At 40.4% G+C, this 19525-nt stretch overlaps 2 protein-coding genes across 23 annotated transcripts in view; both read left to right on the top strand.

The window, feature by feature from the left end:
• The window catches only part of tjp1a (tight junction protein 1a), a 120663-nt gene extending 104628 nt beyond the window's left edge, over window positions 1–16035 (top strand). For 9 of the 21 annotated variants that reach the window (XM_039796231.1, XM_039796230.1, XM_039796226.1 and 6 more), the window contains 16 exons: window positions 99–194; window positions 1299–1325; window positions 3410–3492; window positions 3920–4130; window positions 5062–5162; window positions 5262–5612; window positions 6505–6753; window positions 8006–8827; window positions 8991–9073; window positions 9273–9464; window positions 9708–9814; window positions 10057–10301; window positions 10916–11070; window positions 11157–11377; window positions 11575–11718; window positions 14456–14550. In XM_039796231.1, coding sequence (XP_039652165.1) covers window positions 99–194; window positions 1299–1325; window positions 3410–3492; window positions 3920–4130; window positions 5062–5162; window positions 5262–5612; window positions 6505–6753; window positions 8006–8827; window positions 8991–9073; window positions 9273–9464; window positions 9708–9814; window positions 10057–10301; window positions 10916–11070; window positions 11157–11377; window positions 11575–11718; window positions 14456–14550 — 3182 coding nt within the window. Of the gene's footprint in view, window positions 1–98; window positions 195–1298; window positions 1326–3409; window positions 3493–3919; window positions 4131–5061; window positions 5163–5261; window positions 5613–6504; window positions 6754–8005; window positions 8828–8990; window positions 9074–9272; window positions 9465–9707; window positions 9815–10056; window positions 10302–10915; window positions 11071–11156; window positions 11378–11574; window positions 11719–14455 lie in introns of all 21 variants that reach the window. The other 12 variants (XM_039796229.1, XM_039796228.1, XM_039796222.1 and 9 more) reach the window with 8 other exon arrangements.
• Window positions 16036–18108: 2073 nt separating this feature from the next.
• fam189a1 (family with sequence similarity 189 member A1) overlaps window positions 18109–19525 on the top strand; it is an 84043-nt gene continuing 82626 nt past the window's right edge. The window contains exon 1 of one of the 2 annotated variants that reach the window (XM_039796218.1): window positions 18109–19034. In XM_039796218.1, coding sequence (XP_039652152.1) covers window positions 18786–19034 — 249 coding nt within the window. In that variant the 5' untranslated portion in view covers window positions 18109–18785. The remainder of the gene's footprint in view (window positions 19035–19525) is intronic. The other variant, XM_039796219.1, reaches the window with a different exon arrangement.

Below are 19525 nucleotides of genomic sequence, written 5' to 3'. Positions count from 1 at the left end.
TGATAAAAATGTATGATCTTAGTTTTAGTATTGTGTTGTAAGTGTTACATGATGCTTACCTTTGGTACTCTCCATGACATGGTATTGTTGTTGTACAGCTGGGTTCCTGAGGCCTGTGGTTCTCTTTGGGCCGATAGCAGATGTGGCCAGAGAGAAACTGGCCAGGGAAGAGCCAGACGTTTTTGAACTAGCAAGTAAGTGATAAATACCCATCTTCCTCTTTTCTAATGTTCAAGTTTTGTGTAGTGTCCAACTGCATGTCTTGCATTGATGGGAGACCACACTCTCTACCTCTACTACATACCCTACACTTTTCAATTCCAAATATACTGTAGCTCTACACGTCTGTGAAAAACCTTATTGAGTCTGGGAATTTTTAAAGATAGTTTCAGCTTGTCTACATTTAACTTGGTTTTAAGATTGGTTTAACAGGGAAAGATATCAAAATTTGTAGTTTATCATCTCTGAACAAAGTATGGGAATTATTTTGTCAGTGATTTGTAACAGTGCAGTGACAAACGGCAGCTTGTTGATGCTGCATCGGATTAAACATTTAACTTGATTTAGTATTTCATATCCACTTGTTAAATGATTGTTATTATGTTAACTTGTTATGGCCACAGATTAGGAGGAGAGGATGACAAAATAATTATAAACTGAAAGATTGTAGGTGAATACATGTAGTTGTAATCTGCAGAAGGTTAGAAACTATATATTTTGGTAGTTTTTTCCTTTAGTCTTCAGTATTTTTCTGTAGGAATAGACCACTGCTGTTAGCTGATCAAATGTTTAATTTACAGTCAAACAAGTAGTTATTATTCAATGGATGTTAAGCAAATTTCTTCAAAACATTATTATATTTTATTATGTATTATAATGTTCCATTGATTTTATTTTCTAATAGATGGCATTCTGCTTAACTGCTGCTAGATATTCCCAATGTATTTTAGTATATGTTAGTCAGGTTAGTCAAGTTGTCTGATATTTCCCTTTGTTTATTTAAAGCTCTCTCTTCCTTTTATCTGTTTATCTTTCATTCCTACACTCCAAGAGGAGCTGCACACCCTAATTAATTTCCGTCCTTATCCTATGCCTCTTACTTCATGAAACTGCAACCTTCTTTAGTGTGTGGTTTTTACTCAGCATTGAATTTCAATTACTTTAAGTGCTCAACCACACATGCCAGTGCAACCACACACACACATATTCAGTATACACCCACATAAAAAGTCATTCCATTCCTTGATGTTGATTTGCGTAACTCCAGTGATGTTTGTGTAACTGTATTTTCTTTTCAGAAACACAGCAACAACACGGAGGGGAAAGTATGTCACTTAGTGCATCAACTTTTATTTGTTTTATTTGATTCAGTGAATGGCAGATACTCTGTACACTGGTGTTTGGTGGCTAGCTGGCCTATAGATGTTTAAACAACATGGGGGAATAGCACTTGATTTAGAAATTCACATTTGTCATTACAATTGGCAATAACAATTGTTTTAGTATATAGTAGCATAATTGCAAAACAAATCACAGAAGACCTGACACTGAAAAGAAAAGCAATATCATACTTACACACAGCTTTTTTTATTTTTGTGTAATTTTCTTGGTGGAAAGAAAATCTACTCTTGATATTGTACTTGACTTGAAATTGCACTTGACTCTGGAAAACAAAATAACATAGTTATCAATGAAAATGTATCTATTTAAGATTTTTCAAAAGCTCTTTAGCATTAGCATGGATCATATCATCTGAACACGCTTAGGAAGATGTCTACATTAAATATAATGAATTTGTTTTTTCATTCTACATTTTTTTTTTTCCAAACCTAAGTCTCTAAGAGGCTGTTTGTCATTGTGATATTGCATGTTCATGGAAGACATTAAATGCTGATATATGTACAGTATCCTTGAATAGATACAGTTGTAATTTTATAGTTAAATTCAGTGGTATTCCCCTCTTAATGGCCTCATGTAGAAAGACAACAACAAGGCAGCATGTGTAGCTGTGCAGTTACAGTAATATGCCATGAAAACTGACACATGACACATTTCTTTTCAACAAAATCATAAGCAAATAGACTGGGAATGTTGAGTTTATTTGGGATTGACACCCATTTTTATGCTTTTTGTACTAATTCTTAATGCTAAAAATGCAGCAAATCAACACGGCATTAACTGGCCAACTGGAGCTTTGCCCATGAAAATTAAATGGATTGTTCTTAGTGTATGTTCTTGCCAAATGCCCACAATACCATAACAATACACAGCATGTAGTATTTATGAAATGAGATGAAATAGTAGCAGTCAGCTGAAAAATTAACCATCTATTTAAGCGTTAATTTCCTAAAAATACTCTCCCTACACTGTGTGCATTCAGACACATTATCCATACAGGAATACGGGAAACTGTCACCACATATTTGGATATCAGGTTTATGTACGCACTGGACCAAAAGTGTATCATGAAATTTGATCAAAAGGGGTCATTATGGCTTACAATTTAGACTACAATAAAACCTCCACCTGTGATGTTACTCTACAAAAGCATTGTGTATTATACAAAGCTGACAGTGGTGTGTGTGCCTGTGTTTCCGTCTTTTAAACTTTTCATAAAGCAGCGATGGTATAAAGCCCCAAAGTGTCAATGGATAGACTTCCTTATACCAGAATTGGTCTTTAAAATGTGATATTGATACAGACATTAGTGAATCCCAACATTTCGTTTTTAACATTGCTGCATATGCTTAAATCTTGACTTTGCATGGCTATATTTATCTGCTCTCCCTATAATGTTTTTGGGTTAAGAGCAGTGTTTTCAGATCGTAGATCCTATTAGAAATGTTAGAAATGAAACCTCGTCCTATGATGTGTTTGAGTCATTGCTATGCTACATCCTGGGCAGATGACTGCCCTGATTTGAACCTTGTGTGTCTAGGCAGGAAACCATTGCTTATCTTTATGTAAATAATAAACCCCTCTACACATCCTTGCTTAAATCCCTGAGGCTTACAATGACACTGTATTCTCATTAATCCCAAAAAGACCCTCATGCTCTGGTATGTGCATATTTCATGTCAGTGTATCTCGCATAACACATTTCCTGCACCATAATGTATACTGTTACATGCAGTTGCACTCACACATTCATTAAACACTGAATTTAATTTCCCTAAACCTACCCAAAATACCTAATGACTATTGCATGAATTGGCTGCTATCCTCATTTACTATCTAGCTGTTTTCGTAAGCGTACACTTGTCCTCTCCTGTACGGAGATACAGCTCTATTTATTGGAGTCGACAACTGCACGCTATAAGGATGTCTAATTGGGGCACAGACTGGTTTTATTGTTGCTTGTCTCTTGTGTTGATGTGATGCGGTAACTCTGTCCATTTGTCTTCCATAGAGAGTGAACCTAGGGATGCAGGAACCGACCAGAAAAGCACCGGCATCATTCGCCTTCACACCATCAAACAGATCATTGACCGGGTGAGAAACTAGAGATGTACACACACATTTAGATATACAGACAAAAGGTAGAAATATAAACATATTTTGACTGATTTGTAATGGTAATGAAAAGATGGCTGCGAGCCACGATGATATGCACAGCTCACTGCTGCCCTCTGGTGTACTTCATTCTTTAATTCTATTAGTTGCCTGAACTTCAACAAGGTGGTGAATTATACTGTGGCAGGTTCACTTGAGAAACTAATCCAGAGTGATAATCTGATTTTATACAATGGTTCAAGATCTGCTGCACACAATATGTGCAAAAAAAATCATTATAGTGTTGGCCATACAGTGCTCTTTTTTTAATAGACCTTTGTTTCAAAACAATTGAAAAGGGGAAATATTATTGAAATAAATACATTTCCAACACATTTATGTTTTTATTTGTTTCCTGTGTATGAAGGACAAGCACGCAGTGCTGGACATCACCCCTAATGCAGTGGACCGTCTGAACTACGCTCAGTGGTATCCAATTGTGGTGTTTCTCAACCCAGACACAAAGCAGGGCGTCAAGACCATGAGGACCCGCCTTTGCCCTGAGTCTAGAAAGAGCGCCAGGAAGCTTTTTGAACGAGCCCTCAAATTACGAAAGAACAACCACCACCTCTTTACCAGTGAGTCCAATGGGAAGGAGGGAGGAGTAGATGGGGGCTCCAAATGAAGGGAGGGGAATGACAGAGATTTTAAAGGGAGCGCAGATGCATTTTCAAAGGCAGTTGACAATTGAGTGCCGCAGTGTTGGAGGCTTGGGGTACACTGGACTTGTTGTGCCTGGCTCTGTTCTGTCAGAATCCTTTACAAACGCTTGTTCAGCACTGGCCGTCACACCAGAGCACCCACCGGACCCTTTCTCAGCATGCACTCTTTCTGTCAAGGGGTGTGGTGGGACCATGCTTGAGGACCATCTGTCCTAGAGAGTGTTCTTGGCTCATATTCAGTCTTTGCATCACGCACATAAATTCTTCACATAATCTTCTTTCCAAAAAGCTATAAAACAGCAAGCTGCATCTGTACCTCTAAGTTATTCTTAGAATCAAGCCTCATAATCATGTTCTACTATAATTACTGTAAATAAAACTGGGAAAAGGATATCGCTGTAATATTTTTATGTTTAGAATCTGGCACATGGGACTAGGCAATGCGGGAAGTTACCTCTAAGCTGCCTTGTTATCTCCTTCTTGAGATTGATGGAGAGCAGTTTCCTAAATTTGCATTTAAAGTATCACTTCCTAGTCGGTTGTGATTAGTTTGCACATTTTTTTTCAAAAACAAGATACTTGTTCCTTAACTGTCATTGTGACTGCTTTTATTCACTCTTAGACAATATTAACTTGGTCCTAAGTGGGAAAGAGCAACTTTAAAATGAGTCCTTTACAGACATGATACCAATCATGTAAAAGCAGCAAGGCATTTATGGATTCAAGTGCATGTCTAAAAGGAAATTGGTATTATGATGCTATGGTTTTTCATTCAATTGTTAATTGAAAAAAAAAAATGTTGGTACTCATTTTCTTCTCTTCTGCCCTTTCCTCTCTGTGTATTCAGCGACTATTAACTTAAACAACATGAATGATGGTTGGTTTGGAGCACTAAAAGAGACAATCCAGCAGCAGCAGAACCAGCTGGTGTGGGTTTCAGAGGGCAAAGTAAGACACACACACAACACACAAACAAACAAACAAACAAACAAACATGTAGATCGGTAATGATCTTTTCTCACTCCCTCTTTACCTTTTGTTTCCCAGGCTGACGGGGCAGCTGAGGATGACCTGGACATCCACGACGACCGCCTGTCCTACCTGTCGGCGCCAGGCAGTGAGTATTCTATGTACAGCACTGACAGCCGCCACACCTCCGACTACGAGGACACGGACACAGAGGGTGGAGCCTATACTGACCAGGAGCTGGATGAAACGCTGAATGATGACGTGGGTCCACCCACGGAGCCTGCCATCACCCGCTCGTCTGAGCCTGTCCGCGAGGACCCGCCTGTCATCCAGGAGCCCCCTGGCTACGCTAGCTTCCAGCACACAGTGCAGCCGGACCCCCTGAACCGCATTGACCCGGCTGGATTCAAGGCACCAGTGCCGCAGCAGGTAGCGTTTCTGAGAGGTGCACGTCTTCCCTGTTGTCTGGAGGACGTGGTTTGCGTTAGAAGGGTTTTCTGGAGGCGCTATTGAGGGCACTTTGTTATTTTTGCAGTTATTCTGTCTATCTACTGTTACTAAACAATATCAGTGGGAAAGTGAAAACTTCTGTGGTCAGGTATTTATCGCAATATATAAATATTATATATAATATATATATTTATCTATATTTATGGTATTATTTATTTTATCTATTTGCCTATATATGATTGTTGGTTGATGTTTGTGAGCGTGTGTTTTTTATTTTTGAAAAGGACAAAAACTTGATCAGTTTTACTGTTACTCTTGTACTCTGTATTACCACAAGCTGTCTTATTGGTGTGACTGTTGCTGATGTCACTGGGATAAGAAACTTATGTTTGTCTAAGTGTCTGTACCAGTACTCACCTATGTGCACTTCCTACCTTTGTTTTACCTGTGATCAGGACTGTGACGATACGACACAAGAAAGTATTATGTGCATGTTGGAAATGCCAGTGTTAATCCAGTATACCTGTGAAATGTATTTATCAACACGCGATTGGCCATTGTAACACCCAAATCTAAACGTTTGTCGTCTCATGATATGTTAAGGAACATTAAAAGAGGGAAAAAGAAACTGTATTGTAAGTAACCGTAGAATTAAACTCAAATTAGTATACTCTAACAATGAAAACTTGTCCTGCTGCTAATTCCTAACTCTCACATGACATTGGTTGATCCACAGCTACTGTTAAATGTGGAGGTGGGTGATTGGCTGTTTGAATCCATGTAAGCTGTAGGCAAGTGAGGAGCAGACCGTTGTTAGTACTGCACCGTAGTGTCAGCGCGTGTTATTAAACATTTCTGAACCACTTCACAGAAAGCAGAGGCCGCTGCCGTCCCTAGCATCCCCCAGCAGCCTGAGCCCCTGGCTGAGACAGTGCCCCCTGCTGTCGACGTTACTGTAAAAACTGTAGGGGGTCTGAGCCTTGACGAGGCTCCTGCAGCTCACAGCCAGCCAAGCCCCAACCCAGAGGCTGGCTCACTTAGGAGGCCCACCCCTGAGCTAGCACCTCAGAGCGTCACACCAGAACCTCTACAGTCTGGACTGGCCAGTTCAGAACCAAAGGTATACATCTGACTGTCACTGGACGCTCCGTGATCTGGCTCAGCTCAGCTCGGTCTGACCCGGCTGGCCTCCTGTATTGCTGCTGCTGCCTGCCTGTCTACCTACCTACCTACCTTCTGCTGCCACGCTTCTTTCTCTCTCCTTCCGCCCTGCATGTCTGCTGACCACAGTGCTGCCCAGAAGAGACAGAGAGTGTGTGTGTGTGTGTGTGTGTGTGTGTGTGTGTGTGTGTGTGTGTGTGTGTGTGTGTGTGTGTGTGTGTGTGTGTGTGTGTGTGTGTGCGCGCTCACGTGCGAGCAAGTGCTGGTAAACAACAGTGGGCTTGGAGGTGATATAGAAGCGCAATGGAAATCCTGCAGCTCTCACTGTTGCTTATCCTCTTTGCATGGCTGCAACATGTTTGCCTCATTCTCTGGTAACCACTAGAAGCAGATCTCTTATTGCTGTATTTATCAGTGCAAATTGAATGGATCTTTTTTTTTTGTAAAAGTAGCCATTCATTTTCCACCCATTTTAATTTTTATCCTGCGTTTGAAATGTAGCCATGGTCAAGTAACAAAGACCACCAAAACAAAAAATTCTGCAGATTTGGATGGATAATTAATGGTTACTTCTCAATTATCAGGATTTTAAATATTTTTTGTACAATGGGTATGTGCTTGTAATGTTAATTATTGTGGATGTCTAAGTTGCCTTTATAATTGTACCAAGACAGTGGGTGACATTTTTCCTTGTGAATGCGGCAGTGCACACATTATGTGTGAAGAAATTACTATTACCGGTAGTCAAATTATCGATAGGCCTTCAGTAAGTAGTTTACATTAGTTTCTACATACAATTTTCACATTCTGTCAGTATAGACAAGAAAAATGCATCCCATTGTTTTGTTTCTTTGTTTTTTTAACAACTTTGTTAGTCATTGTTAATTTAATTTCAGTGTTCATTTGGCGCTGCAGTGGTACATTGTGATGTTTTTAAGCTGCAATGAGTGTTTGGCTGTGCTGCAATTTCTATTTAATCGAGTTATGTAATCTGACCAGTAACCCCTCCCTCTCAGTTTCTCTATTTCAGGTCTTTCCCTTCTTGTTTCTTCTTCCGCAATTAATTTCACGGACTTGTTTTAATATTCTTCTTTTGTCATCCTTTAACTGACTTTTGTATGTTACATATTACACATTTAATGGCTGTACAGTATATTAGTGGATCCTGTGCAGTTGTAAACCTTATTCTTTGTTATGTATTTCTTTGGTAGATGTTTCAGAAGGATCCATACAGCACAGACAACACTGGGAGAATCGGTCACAGTATGAAGCCTGTGACTTACAACCCTCAACAGGGATATCACCCTGACCAGCAGCCATACAGAGATTATGACCACCCACCTAGTCGGTATGATGTCAGCAGCAGTGGAGTCAGCAGCGGAGGTGGTTACCCAGAACCAAAGTACCGAAACTATGACTCTAACCCGCCCTACGAGAACAGTGTGCCTCAGTACGACCAACAACAGTGGAACCCCTACAGCCAAACGCTGTCTACTGCCAATTCCCAGGGCTACGATCCCCGTTTGCCATACGGCGACGGCCCGGACTCCCAGTACACCCCTCCTCTCCGCTATGACGAGCCACCACCTCATCAGGGATTCAACGGACGGCCTCGCTACGGTAAACCGACAGGGCCTGTCCGTTATGATGATCCTCCACCTCCAGGGCCTGACCTGCACTACGACCAAGATTCTCACCTGAGCACGTACCCCTCAGCTGCCCACTCCCCAGAACCTGCTGCTCAGCGGCCTGCCTACAACCAGGGACCAACGCCGCAACAAAAGAGTTACAAACCTCAGCAGCATGACCCTGTTCCTGTGAACTCTGAAACTAGCCCCACACCACCTCCCAAAGCAGAGGCACCCTCACCTTCCCCTGCAGATGCTTCAAAGCCTTTCCCTACCAGAGATGAGCAACCGGATGACCCTGCCATGCGGCCACAGTCAGTCCTGACAAGGGTCAAGATGTTTGAGAACAAACGCTCTGTGTCCGTGGATAGAGCCAGAGATACAGCGGATTCTTCTGGAAACAAGGTAAACTGTTTGGCTTTGCAGGTATAATACATAATGGAGTTACAGTAGTTACTGGTGTACTAAATTTGTACATTTGCTTTTCAACTTACAGAGAAACATGCACTTTGGGAGTGAACATAATTTTTTTTGCTACTGATAAGATTCATTGCTTTTGCTATTACAGGCAGCCGATTTACCTTTGAAAGCAGGTGGAGTAATCCCTAAAGCAAATTCTCTGAGCAACCTGGATCAAGAGAAGACCTTTAGGTGAGCCTATGCTTATGCTGCTGTTACTGACTTCTGGACTTAAATTGTGTAATTAGTCACTTTATTATCACATCATTGACCAATTTGCTCAAGCACCTTTATTTTGGCCATTTGTCATCGTAAATTTTTCTTCTCCTGCTCTGCTCTCACCTTCTCTGCCTTATATTACCTGTTTGACTGTTTTATCACACCCACCCAGAGCCCCAGGGCCTCAGCAGCCTCAGCCGCCTCAGCCTCAGTCCAAGGTAGCTGATGACATTGTGCGCTCCAACCATTATGACCCTGATGAGGACGAGGACTACTACAGGAAACAGCTGTCTTACTTTGATAGGCTCCAGGCCGGTCCCAACAAACCCCAGCCACAAGCACAAACAACTAACAACTACACAAGGTGATGCTCATCATCCACACCGCTAAGCATATAATGTCCTTATGAAACATCTTTTTTGAATTGAGAATTTGTTCTCAATCGACTTGTCTGGATAAATAAAGGTTCAATAAAAAGAAAAGTCCTCTTAGATTAGATTAATGCGTCTTTTTCAACTTTCCTTTCATCTATCTTTAACATCCATTATGGTTTTTTGGTCATTTTTACTGTGAATCTTGAATTGATGATTTTGGTCTTGTGATATAGGACGGAGTCGGTGGAGAAACCAAGTCCAGTGGAGAAAAAATATGAACCAGTTCCCCAGGTGACGCCTTCTCTGCCACCAGCCACACTGCCCAAACCTGCACCTGAAGGTAAAAATTGACTGTCTTCTATCAAAGGAAAACCAAATTGTAGTCAGGATTTTATCTTATACAAGATTGTAATCACGTGAAGATTCATATACTGTATGTACTGTATCACCCTGTACTTTGTCTACTGAGAGATGTGGCCTGCTGTGTATGTCAAAATGTACATAATTTCATGCAAATAAAAACATGCATACAATGACACATACTGTAGAGCTCTTTGGCTGACCCTCATGGCTCTTCCACAGCCAAAGCTCCGGGCCGAGACGACACTGTCCAGACCAACTTCCTGCCTCACAAGAGTTTCCCTGAGAAGTCTCCGGTTAATGGCACTAGTGTACATCCTCCAAAAGCAGCTCCACCAGCAACCAGCTACAACCGCTACGCGCCCAAGCCCTACACTATGTCTGCCAAGCCGTTTGCGCGCATGTTCGACAGTCCTAAGTTCAACCACAACCTTCTGCCCAATGACAAGCCTGAGACTGCTTCAAAGGTAAGCAGATTTTTGGCCAATGGTTGTTTTAGTGTAGCACTATATATATGATACGATACAACTTTATTGTCAGTTCACACCGAAATTCATTTTGCTTTCCTGAGCACCTCTGCTCAAAAGAAGAAATAAAAAGAAAAATACACACAGAGCTTGACAACAATTACACCTATAGTACAAAGATGATATCAACATATCAACAGCCATGGCAAAGAAATGTTTAATGATATCCTCTGATCCAGATCTTAATTGGCAGCAAACAGATTTTGGTTTAGCAACAGGATAGACTGATGTATAAAAGAGTTCTTAAGCCTGTTGTGTCTAAACGAAGGGACTCTAAATTGCCTGTTAGAAGGTAAAAGTTGGTATTCATAATTTAAATTTTCATTGAATCAAAATCATATAAAGGACATAATAAATGATTCTATGAATGTAAGGGTAGCCCTTCAATTTGGTACCAAATCAATAAGCTGTTATTGTGAAAACATTTCTCGTTAATAGGTTCCGGTTAAATGATTTTTATTTGGGGGGGGTTGTTGGTGATGGTTACATAAATAGCTTAAGCTAAGCCTCACTGCTACGGTCTACCTACTTTAACCTCTCTTTTTTTGGAACAGGGCCAGAGCCCCAGCCCAGTGAAGCCTCAGATTCCCCCGCAGCCCATGAACACAGACCATGACAGTGGTCTGGATACTTTCACTCGCACTATGGACCACCGCTCCAAACACCAGCACAACAACATCAACGCTGTTCCCAAGGCCATCCCTGTGAGGTAACAAACTCAGTCTGACTAGAGATTAAATTTAAAGTATCCTGTTGAATATGCGAGTGTGAAAGTAAAGGTATCTGTCCCTTCAGCCCCAGTGCCCTGGATGATGATGAGGATGAGGATGAGGGCCACACGGTGGTTGCAACTGCTCGAGGTATATTCAACTCTAATGGTGGCGTCCTGAGCTCCATCGAGACAGGTGTCAGCATAATTATCCCACAGGGTGCCATCCCTGAAAGTGTGGAGCAGGAGATCTACTTCAAAGTCTGCAGAGACAACAGCATCCTACCACCACTCGACAAGGAGAAAGGTAACCTATCAAAGATGGAGGGATGAAGCAGCCAGGGGGTTTTCTAAATTATTGGGATGCTTTATGAATCCAGTATTTTAAAGTGTAATTGTGCACGTTGTCCGTTGGGGAGATGCGATGGATCTAAAGTAGAATTGTGACGACTAACAGCTAGCAGAGCGTTTACGTTGTCCTGAATTCTGTGTTTGTGTTTACAGGAGAGACTCTGCTCAGCCCTCTGGTGATGTGTGGACCTCATGGCCTCAAGTTTTCGAAGCCTGTGGAGCTGCGCTTACCTCACTGTGCGTCTATGACCCCTGATGGTTGGTCTTTTGCTCTAAAATCCTCCGACTCCTCGTCGGGTATGCTGTGCTCTCAATGTTCTTCCGGGGTCATTTGGGCTGGCTGTGTGACAATTTGAGGGTTGTGGGTCACTGTTTTTACCCCTAGTTTTGGTTCTCTTTATTGGAAATCAGTTGAGAAAATCTTTTAAAGATATTTTGGTCACTCTCACCATGTCTGAGAATAAATCTAGGGGTAAAATCTGTTTTTCTTCTCTCATAATTTATTGCTTTGGTTGATTCATTTTCATCATTCATCCTAGTTAACTCACCCTCTCAATCTCTTATTCACTGTATCACTCTTTTTCTTTATTTGGTGTTCAGATCAAAGTCTCTCCTGATTTTACATGCTGAAATTGTAGTATTTCTCTCTTGGTTTTTACCTCTGAGTCATTTTAGTTTCATACAACAAGTTTCTCTTTTTTCATTTAACATTCATGCACCAGATGCTTGGCTGTATAATAATTTAATTTGATCAGGTAGAAGTATAGTGCATGCTGCTCTGCTCTGAGTGTTTTTTCTCACATAGCCACCCAAATCCTGACCTGAAGAACAGCTTTTATAGATTTCTCCGGAAATTGGGACACTGTCATAACCAATGAATCCTGTCTTCATCCCGCAAAAAAAAAAAAATCCTCTAAATTTAGCTCCCTGCTTGCTAAGTGTTCTTATTCAAGGTAGCTTTCAGTCGGCAAGAAAAATGAATTACTGTCTTTCAGATTGGCTTCAGTTTGTTTACTAAAATGAGTCTGGATGTGAAATTGGATCTGGGAACAACAGGGAATTAGAAGTAATCAAATAGATAAACCATTCACAGCTTCCAGGGGCTGCATGAGGTGATTTGGACTAATCCCCTCAGATAATCCTAGATCCTCCATCAGTAAATGGTTATTTTGATGATGGCAATTGATCATTTACTCTACCACCTAATAAAGAAGTTCCTGTAAAAAGTCCCAAGTAAAACCACAAAACAGAATACTGTTTGTGAAGTCCATATTTATATTTAGCATTGAAATTGATCAGCAATGTATTTACATGTAAAACAGACATGAGATAAAGGAAGATTGTTTTCCAAATCATGTTTTTGGAAATCAAAACCAAGACAAACTACTTTAAGTAGGTCATAATTTAATCAATTGTGTGATTGAGCAAACAAACATTTGAGAAATAACCAAGGCTCATAGAGACATTGAGTTGCTAAGAGTTAAAAAAAAGAAAGGAACGAATTCCTCCTTTTCTTAACACTGTCCCTCTCACATCTTCAAAAACACTAGTAATTTTCTCAGTGGTCAGGATTAGCTGTTAATTAGCCTCATTTTAAGGATGAGACTTAGAGGGCTGAATGAGATGTGAGCTCACTCCGTTGTCCTGCTGAATTGTGGGAGGATTATTGGAGCTGTGTCGTAATCCTCTTATTGTAAAGCAAGGCCACTCTCTGGCCTCCTCCTGTCCCTTCTCTGGTTTTCTTCTCACTTTGCTTCCTTGCTTCTCCTTTTTCCTCCTACATAACTGTCTGCATCTTACTGCCGCTCTTCTATGTATGCTGTGTTATTCTCAGGGCCACACAGAATCACAGACATTTAAAAAAAAATGTAATTCAGAATGTTAACACATCTCCAGCACAAGCAGAAAAACAGTCTATTCTGGATCATTGCTGACAACTGTAAAATAATCCGCAGATCCCATTCTGTAGATGATTGATGATGTTAACTTACAGGCTGAAAGCAGAACCACTGTGATACAGTTAAGCTCTGTAAAAGAACTGACTTCTGTTATTGTTTTGATAAGTGGGCAAGTGGCACACTGCCTCCTTTAGGATAAAAAAAAATAACTGGCTCTTCATTAGTGTCTAGGCTACGTTCACTGTCTAGCAGAGAAGAATGTGAAGGCTGGCTCGCAGTGGGTTGTTTTATGCTCACCTTGAGTCACCATCCAAAATAGCTCAAGCAAAGGCCCCACCAGCGGCCAGCCCAAATGATGTTCCTCCAAGAGGTTCTCTGAGTTGGAATGCTTTTTATAGCCCTTTTATTTCGCTGGGGACCAGCCGAAAAGGAAATCAATTATGAGAACCCAATAATTTGAGCTTAATGTTCAACCCAACACACTGCTAAGAAGGCAGAGTGGCAAAACATTGATCCTTAGAACTTGAAATAATGTATCTTGAGTAGTGTGTATAGATTTCATGTTGCATACCTGAACAGAAGATGGTCCCCTAGTCACATCTCTCTCCTCCATATCACCCAGATTTTAGCACAAGATTGACAGTTTAAAGATTGACAGTGGATGTCACTGAGGAGGCTGTATTTATATTGTCACGTGTACAGTTAGTGTATCCTGTATCGATGGGCCTCTGCCAAGCTGGCTCTGCTTACTCTGATTGATTACTGGAACTTTCCTCTTGGCACAGACCCATATGTTTATAATTGCAATTACACTCAGACCTCGGAGTGACTGAGGTTTTATTTGCAGCCAGCAAGAGGCTGAGGACATTCTATAAAAAATATTAAATAGATTTTACTTGCATTTATAGGCCCCAGACCCACGTGCTATTACTTAACATGAATCACAGACTATAGATCCAGTCAAGCTCTGCAGTTGGCACTGTTTATAATGTTAGAAATGAATTTGTTGTAGATTCTGTGGTGTGAAGAGGACTTTGCAAGAGAAGAGTGCTCATGAAATGCATTGCAGCTTGAATTTTACGTTAAAAAAAAATCACTCACTCACTACTACCCCTCCCCCATCTGTCTGACTGCAGGTGACCCAAAAAGCTGGCAGAACAAGTCTCTTCCCGGAGACCCCAACTACCTGGTGGGAGCCAACTGCGTTTCTGTGCTCATTGACCACTTTTAAGGACGACCAGCAAGTGTGATGTTACTGAATGTGGAACCATAGGGGATAAAATGAAGAGGATGGACACATAAACACTTACATTTATACACACACACACACACACACACACACACACACACACACACACACACACACACACACACACTGACAGATGCACTCCACACACACCACATAATGGAGTATGAAGAAGATCCAGTCAGTGCTGTTTACTGCACCCATAGATGAAGGCGAGACACTGATGATCGTTACAAGCTGTTATTTAAACTTTTTCCCCAATTTGAAGTTTTGATGTGAACTGAAACTATGGATGCATGCCCCATGCCACTGAGGATTGACACTATATACAAGGTAATGTTAAATGTAATTTTTACATGAATATACAGTAGATGGATGGATGGCTTTTGAGGCAGCCACATGCTTCAAAAATCTGTGTTGGTATATTTATGCTATATATGCATTCGGTATATATGGTAGTATAGAGAAGATTTACTAAAAGTTTTACTCGTGAATTCAATTACAAGTCAACATCTTGTTATTTTTTCAGTTCAAGTGACTGAATACAAACATGTATCTTCACATTTGTTTCCACATTGAGGGAATTTCAATGAAGGTTTGAGACAGACGTGAGGAAAGATTAAACCAAGGATGGTGACAAGTTGAAGGAGTTGGCAAAACATGAGCTGGATATGAACCCAAGCAGCACACTTTTTAGAGATGTTCTTCCTTCCTTTATTCTTCCTTTTCCTACAGTGATCTCTTGTAGCTTAATTTCTTACAGAGTACTACATCTCTCCTTCCAGCCTGAGGGAGATCTATGCATGTTCTTTACTCAGGTCCAATAGCCTTCTCAGTTCCTCTCTCTCTCTCTCTCTCTCTCTCTCTCTCTCTCTCTCTCTCTCTCTCTCTCTCTCTCTCTCTCTCTCTCTCTCTCTCTCTCTCTCTCTCTCTCTCTCTCTCTCTCTTCGTTTCTCACTGTGCACTCTTGCGCTCACACAAATAAGCAGTGATGCCTTATCTGCAGATTATTCACTTTTCATTAAGAAAAACAAAATAAGTTATGATAAATTATGGTATAATGTCATTTGTTTTGCCATTTTCTGTGAACCCACTGTATAAATGAACTTGGGTTTAGCACACAATAACAGTTTTAAAAAGGATAACAAAGATATGCTCTTCTTTTATCTGCTATGCATTACTTAAAAAAAAAAAAAAAAAAAAGAAGTGGCTGTAAATAAAGCTATCATATTGCCTTGTTTCTTTTGTTTGTAAATGAACTTTTTGTATGTCTTTCTTTTTTGTATAAAACTTAGAGAAAACACGTTTTAAAAAGTGGAAGAAGTGAGCGTGGTTATCTTTGTATTCTGGATATAGCCTCGAGCCTTGGAACTTGTAACCTAACAATAATACATCACATCTTTTCTACCAATATATTCACACTATCTTATGGTCACAAAAAAGGTCTTTTAATGGCTCTTTAAGGATCAGGAAAGTGCTTGGGCTAAAACATATTTAAAACATGTTCTTTTAAAAAGGGTGTGCTCTTAAAGTGTCCCCCTCACTGATTTGTGATACTGGATGCTGTATTGTGTGCCCTTAAATGTATTTTTGTACTAATAGACAATATATGATGTATGGCACACCAGTACCATTTTATTTTTAGATATAACACGGCTTTAATTGGATATTAGCTCTTCACGTGTGGCTGACTTTTTTTTCTCCTCTGCAACACAATTTTAAGTATACCACTGTATTAATAAATAAAATCATTTTTAAAGTAAAGAAGGTTTTTTTATGATTGTGATTGCTGTTTTCTTTCATTTTCATCTCTGCTGATCACAACCTTTTTTTGGCTTTGTTATTATACATAATTTCTGTCAGACTGCAGTGACCGATCACTTAATTTCAAATGTTATGTTCTTAAATTCATTTGATCGATCGTCTCATCAAATAGTGAAAAATGCAAAATAATTTGCCAGAGCTACCTTCAAATTGATTGTTAGTCCAAAACTCAAAGATGTTCAGTTTACTGTCACACAAGACAAAGAAAAAACTGCAAATTGGTCAATTTTGGGGCATTTCTTTTGAAAAATGGCTCAGTTATTAAAAATTACTGCAGATTAATTTTGTCATTTAACTAATCAATTAATTTGCTGCCTATTGGATCTTGGAGTGTCATGTTATCATTTCATTAATGGACATCAAAGCACCATGGCTCAGGTGTCACAGCTAGATGGTGCAGGTGAGCTCAGAATTAGAGCTACACAAGGTCAAAAATACAAAAGTCCTTCAGCTCTGATTTTAATGTATTTCAAGTTTTCGTTCCTATGGCCTGCATGTGGTAAAAAAAAGCATTTGCTGAGGAGAGAAGAGCAGAATATGTTAGAGAAGAGTATCCTTATTCACATATGATTAGAAAGAAAGGAAACTCTTTTCTCTTACTCTTTATTCCCTACTGGATACTTTCACCTCTTCAAGCCTTTAAATATCCTTTAAATGAAATCTGAAAAAGAAAAATTCCTCCTCGGATAAACTGCTCAAAACTCATGTGTACGATTAGACTTTGAGTCCTTTTATTAGGTCACAAGAAGAATAAGAACTTTGATCTTTTACTTAAGTACAAGTAGTAATACTTGTAAAAAATACTGTTACAAGTATAAATCCAGCATTCCAAATGTTATTTACATTACATTACATTTGAAGGCCAATATATTGATTAATACAAAATATAAATCAACTAATAAAGTATATTATTATAGACTAAGCTACCCAGCAGAATATTAGCTCCGTCTTTACCAGCTAATATTCTGCTGGGTAGCTTAGTCTATAATAACATACTTTATCAGTTGATTTATATTTTGTATTAATAAAAAGTACAATATATTGGCCTTCAAATGTAATGGGGGAAGAAGCATAAAGTAGCATAAAATGGAAATACTCGCGCAAAGTACTAGTCTACCTCAAAATGGTACTTGAGTAAAGCCAGAAATGATGGGAACCACTGGGTTAGACAAACCCGAATCAGGCTCCATAATGTTCTAAAGATGACTAATTATGTAATAATGTGCAGCTTAGTCTATGGCGCTCTTTAGGCTAAACTCTTAGCAGGTATGTCGCATACTAGGCTACCTGCCAGCCCCGTTACCTTACAGCCAGCATGATGATACAGAGCCTGCGTTCGATGCCAGTGCAGTCGATGATGTCCTGATGCTGCGGCTGGAGCTCAGGTTAATAGTCACTTTGTTTTATAAAAAGGTAAACCCACCTAACTTAAAACTGATTTTTTTTCTGAATACTGATCAATGACATGTATAAAATTGATCTTTTATTTTATTTATTTATTTTTTTATACAGTCTACATGATCTTGATCTCATGAGGAAACTGTCGTTTCTTGGTAGGCTAATATATGCTCATGGTAATCCACGTTTCATTCACCACCACATCACCGGCAGCGAGTAACAAATCACGCGCAGGTTTTTTGATGTTGCCTGATAGTAAAGAGCCCACCTCCCCTCCTCCACTCTCGTAGTAAAACAGACTGTGTGTGCAGCTCGCCGCCATGAAGACGCGCAGAGTGGCACATCTCCAATAAACGGCGTGCATCTGAAACGCTGCTCGCTCACAACTGCGGATATTCAGACATCAAAACCCCCCGAGAAAATTCTGCGTGATTTCAACATTTTTCTCTGTTTAATCTTCAAGGACTGCACCTTTTTTTTTTCTTTTTTTTTCTTTTTTTTTCTACACACGTCTTAACCAGGCTTCATCTCTCGCTTTTTGAGTAGTTGGAGAGCCTGCAGAGGCGAGCATGACAGCACGACAATGGTGCAAAGGCTGGTTAACAGCAGGATGATGCGTTTTTTTTTTTGTTTTTTTTTCTTTTTGCCTTTTTGCGTTTTGACTTTTTAAAGGAATGGGCTCGTTGCCGGAACAGTCGCCGAGAACGCCAGTGGTTTGTTTTGTGTATTTAAATATACTTTCTGTGTGTGTTATGGTAAACATCTGGTGCCTCGTCCACTCCGCTCTTTCCTCACCTTCCTCCTCCCATCCGCCGCAGCGCATCTCTAATTGGAGCGACTCCAAGCATCTTAATTGATGGAGATCATCCACACCGGACACTGACCTCGAGTTTTACGCCGTTTACCAGCGCAGTGTAGGCGCAAACACAACGACTCTGCTGTTTGTGGATGTTAGTATCCTTTATCTGCTGCTGTGTTTGTCGTACCCTTCAGTGACAATGCCGGTGAACGCGCTGCACCGCGGCGGCAGCAGCGGCATCGGCGGCCCGGGGTCCCTGAGCCCCGCGTCGCTGTCCCGCAGCCTGTCCCGGCTCAGAGAGTACCGGACCCGGACGAGGATCATGCTGGCTCTGGGAGTCTCTCAGATGGTCCTGGGGTGTCTCATCCTGGCCGTCAGCTTCGCGGCTCTGGCTCTGACCACATCACCCAGAGTCCGGCACTCGTGTCCCTTCTGGGCAGGTTTCTCTGTGAGTACAACAATTACACAATGCTGGTTGTTTTTGGTGGCATGAATCAAACATGATGGAAGTTTTCATTTCCTAAAGAAGTAAATGGTGTAGTAGGCTAGCCTATTCCTAAAAGCATGATAGGGTACTATTGAGACACTAACAGCATGTCAATAGGTTTGTATTCATTAGCATACATAAAATAGGCTACTGCAGGATAATTTGTCACCTGTCTGTAAAATTGGTCTGAAGTTCTATAGAACATAGGAGATCAAAACTGTCATAACATGCTGGATATGGTCACTGGTAGGCTATTTAAGTAATATATAAATTGATTTTTTTATTTTTTTTTTTCAAAACTTCAAAGAAGTCCAGTTCTTTAGTCTCAGGTAGGGAGCTGAACTCATCCGTGTGTCATTGCCATGAAAAAAAATGTGAAAATAGGTTTTTGAATACATTTTGGAGCCAATCTTAGCCAAGTAGTTGTGAGGATTCAGAGCCCTCTGTTGTAA

Source organism: Perca fluviatilis, chromosome 3 (genome assembly GCF_010015445.1).
Source record: "Perca fluviatilis chromosome 3, GENO_Pfluv_1.0, whole genome shotgun sequence".
Classification (NCBI taxonomy): domain Eukaryota; kingdom Metazoa; phylum Chordata; class Actinopteri; order Perciformes; family Percidae; genus Perca; species Perca fluviatilis.
This window is presented reverse-complemented; position numbering and strand designations above follow the sequence as displayed.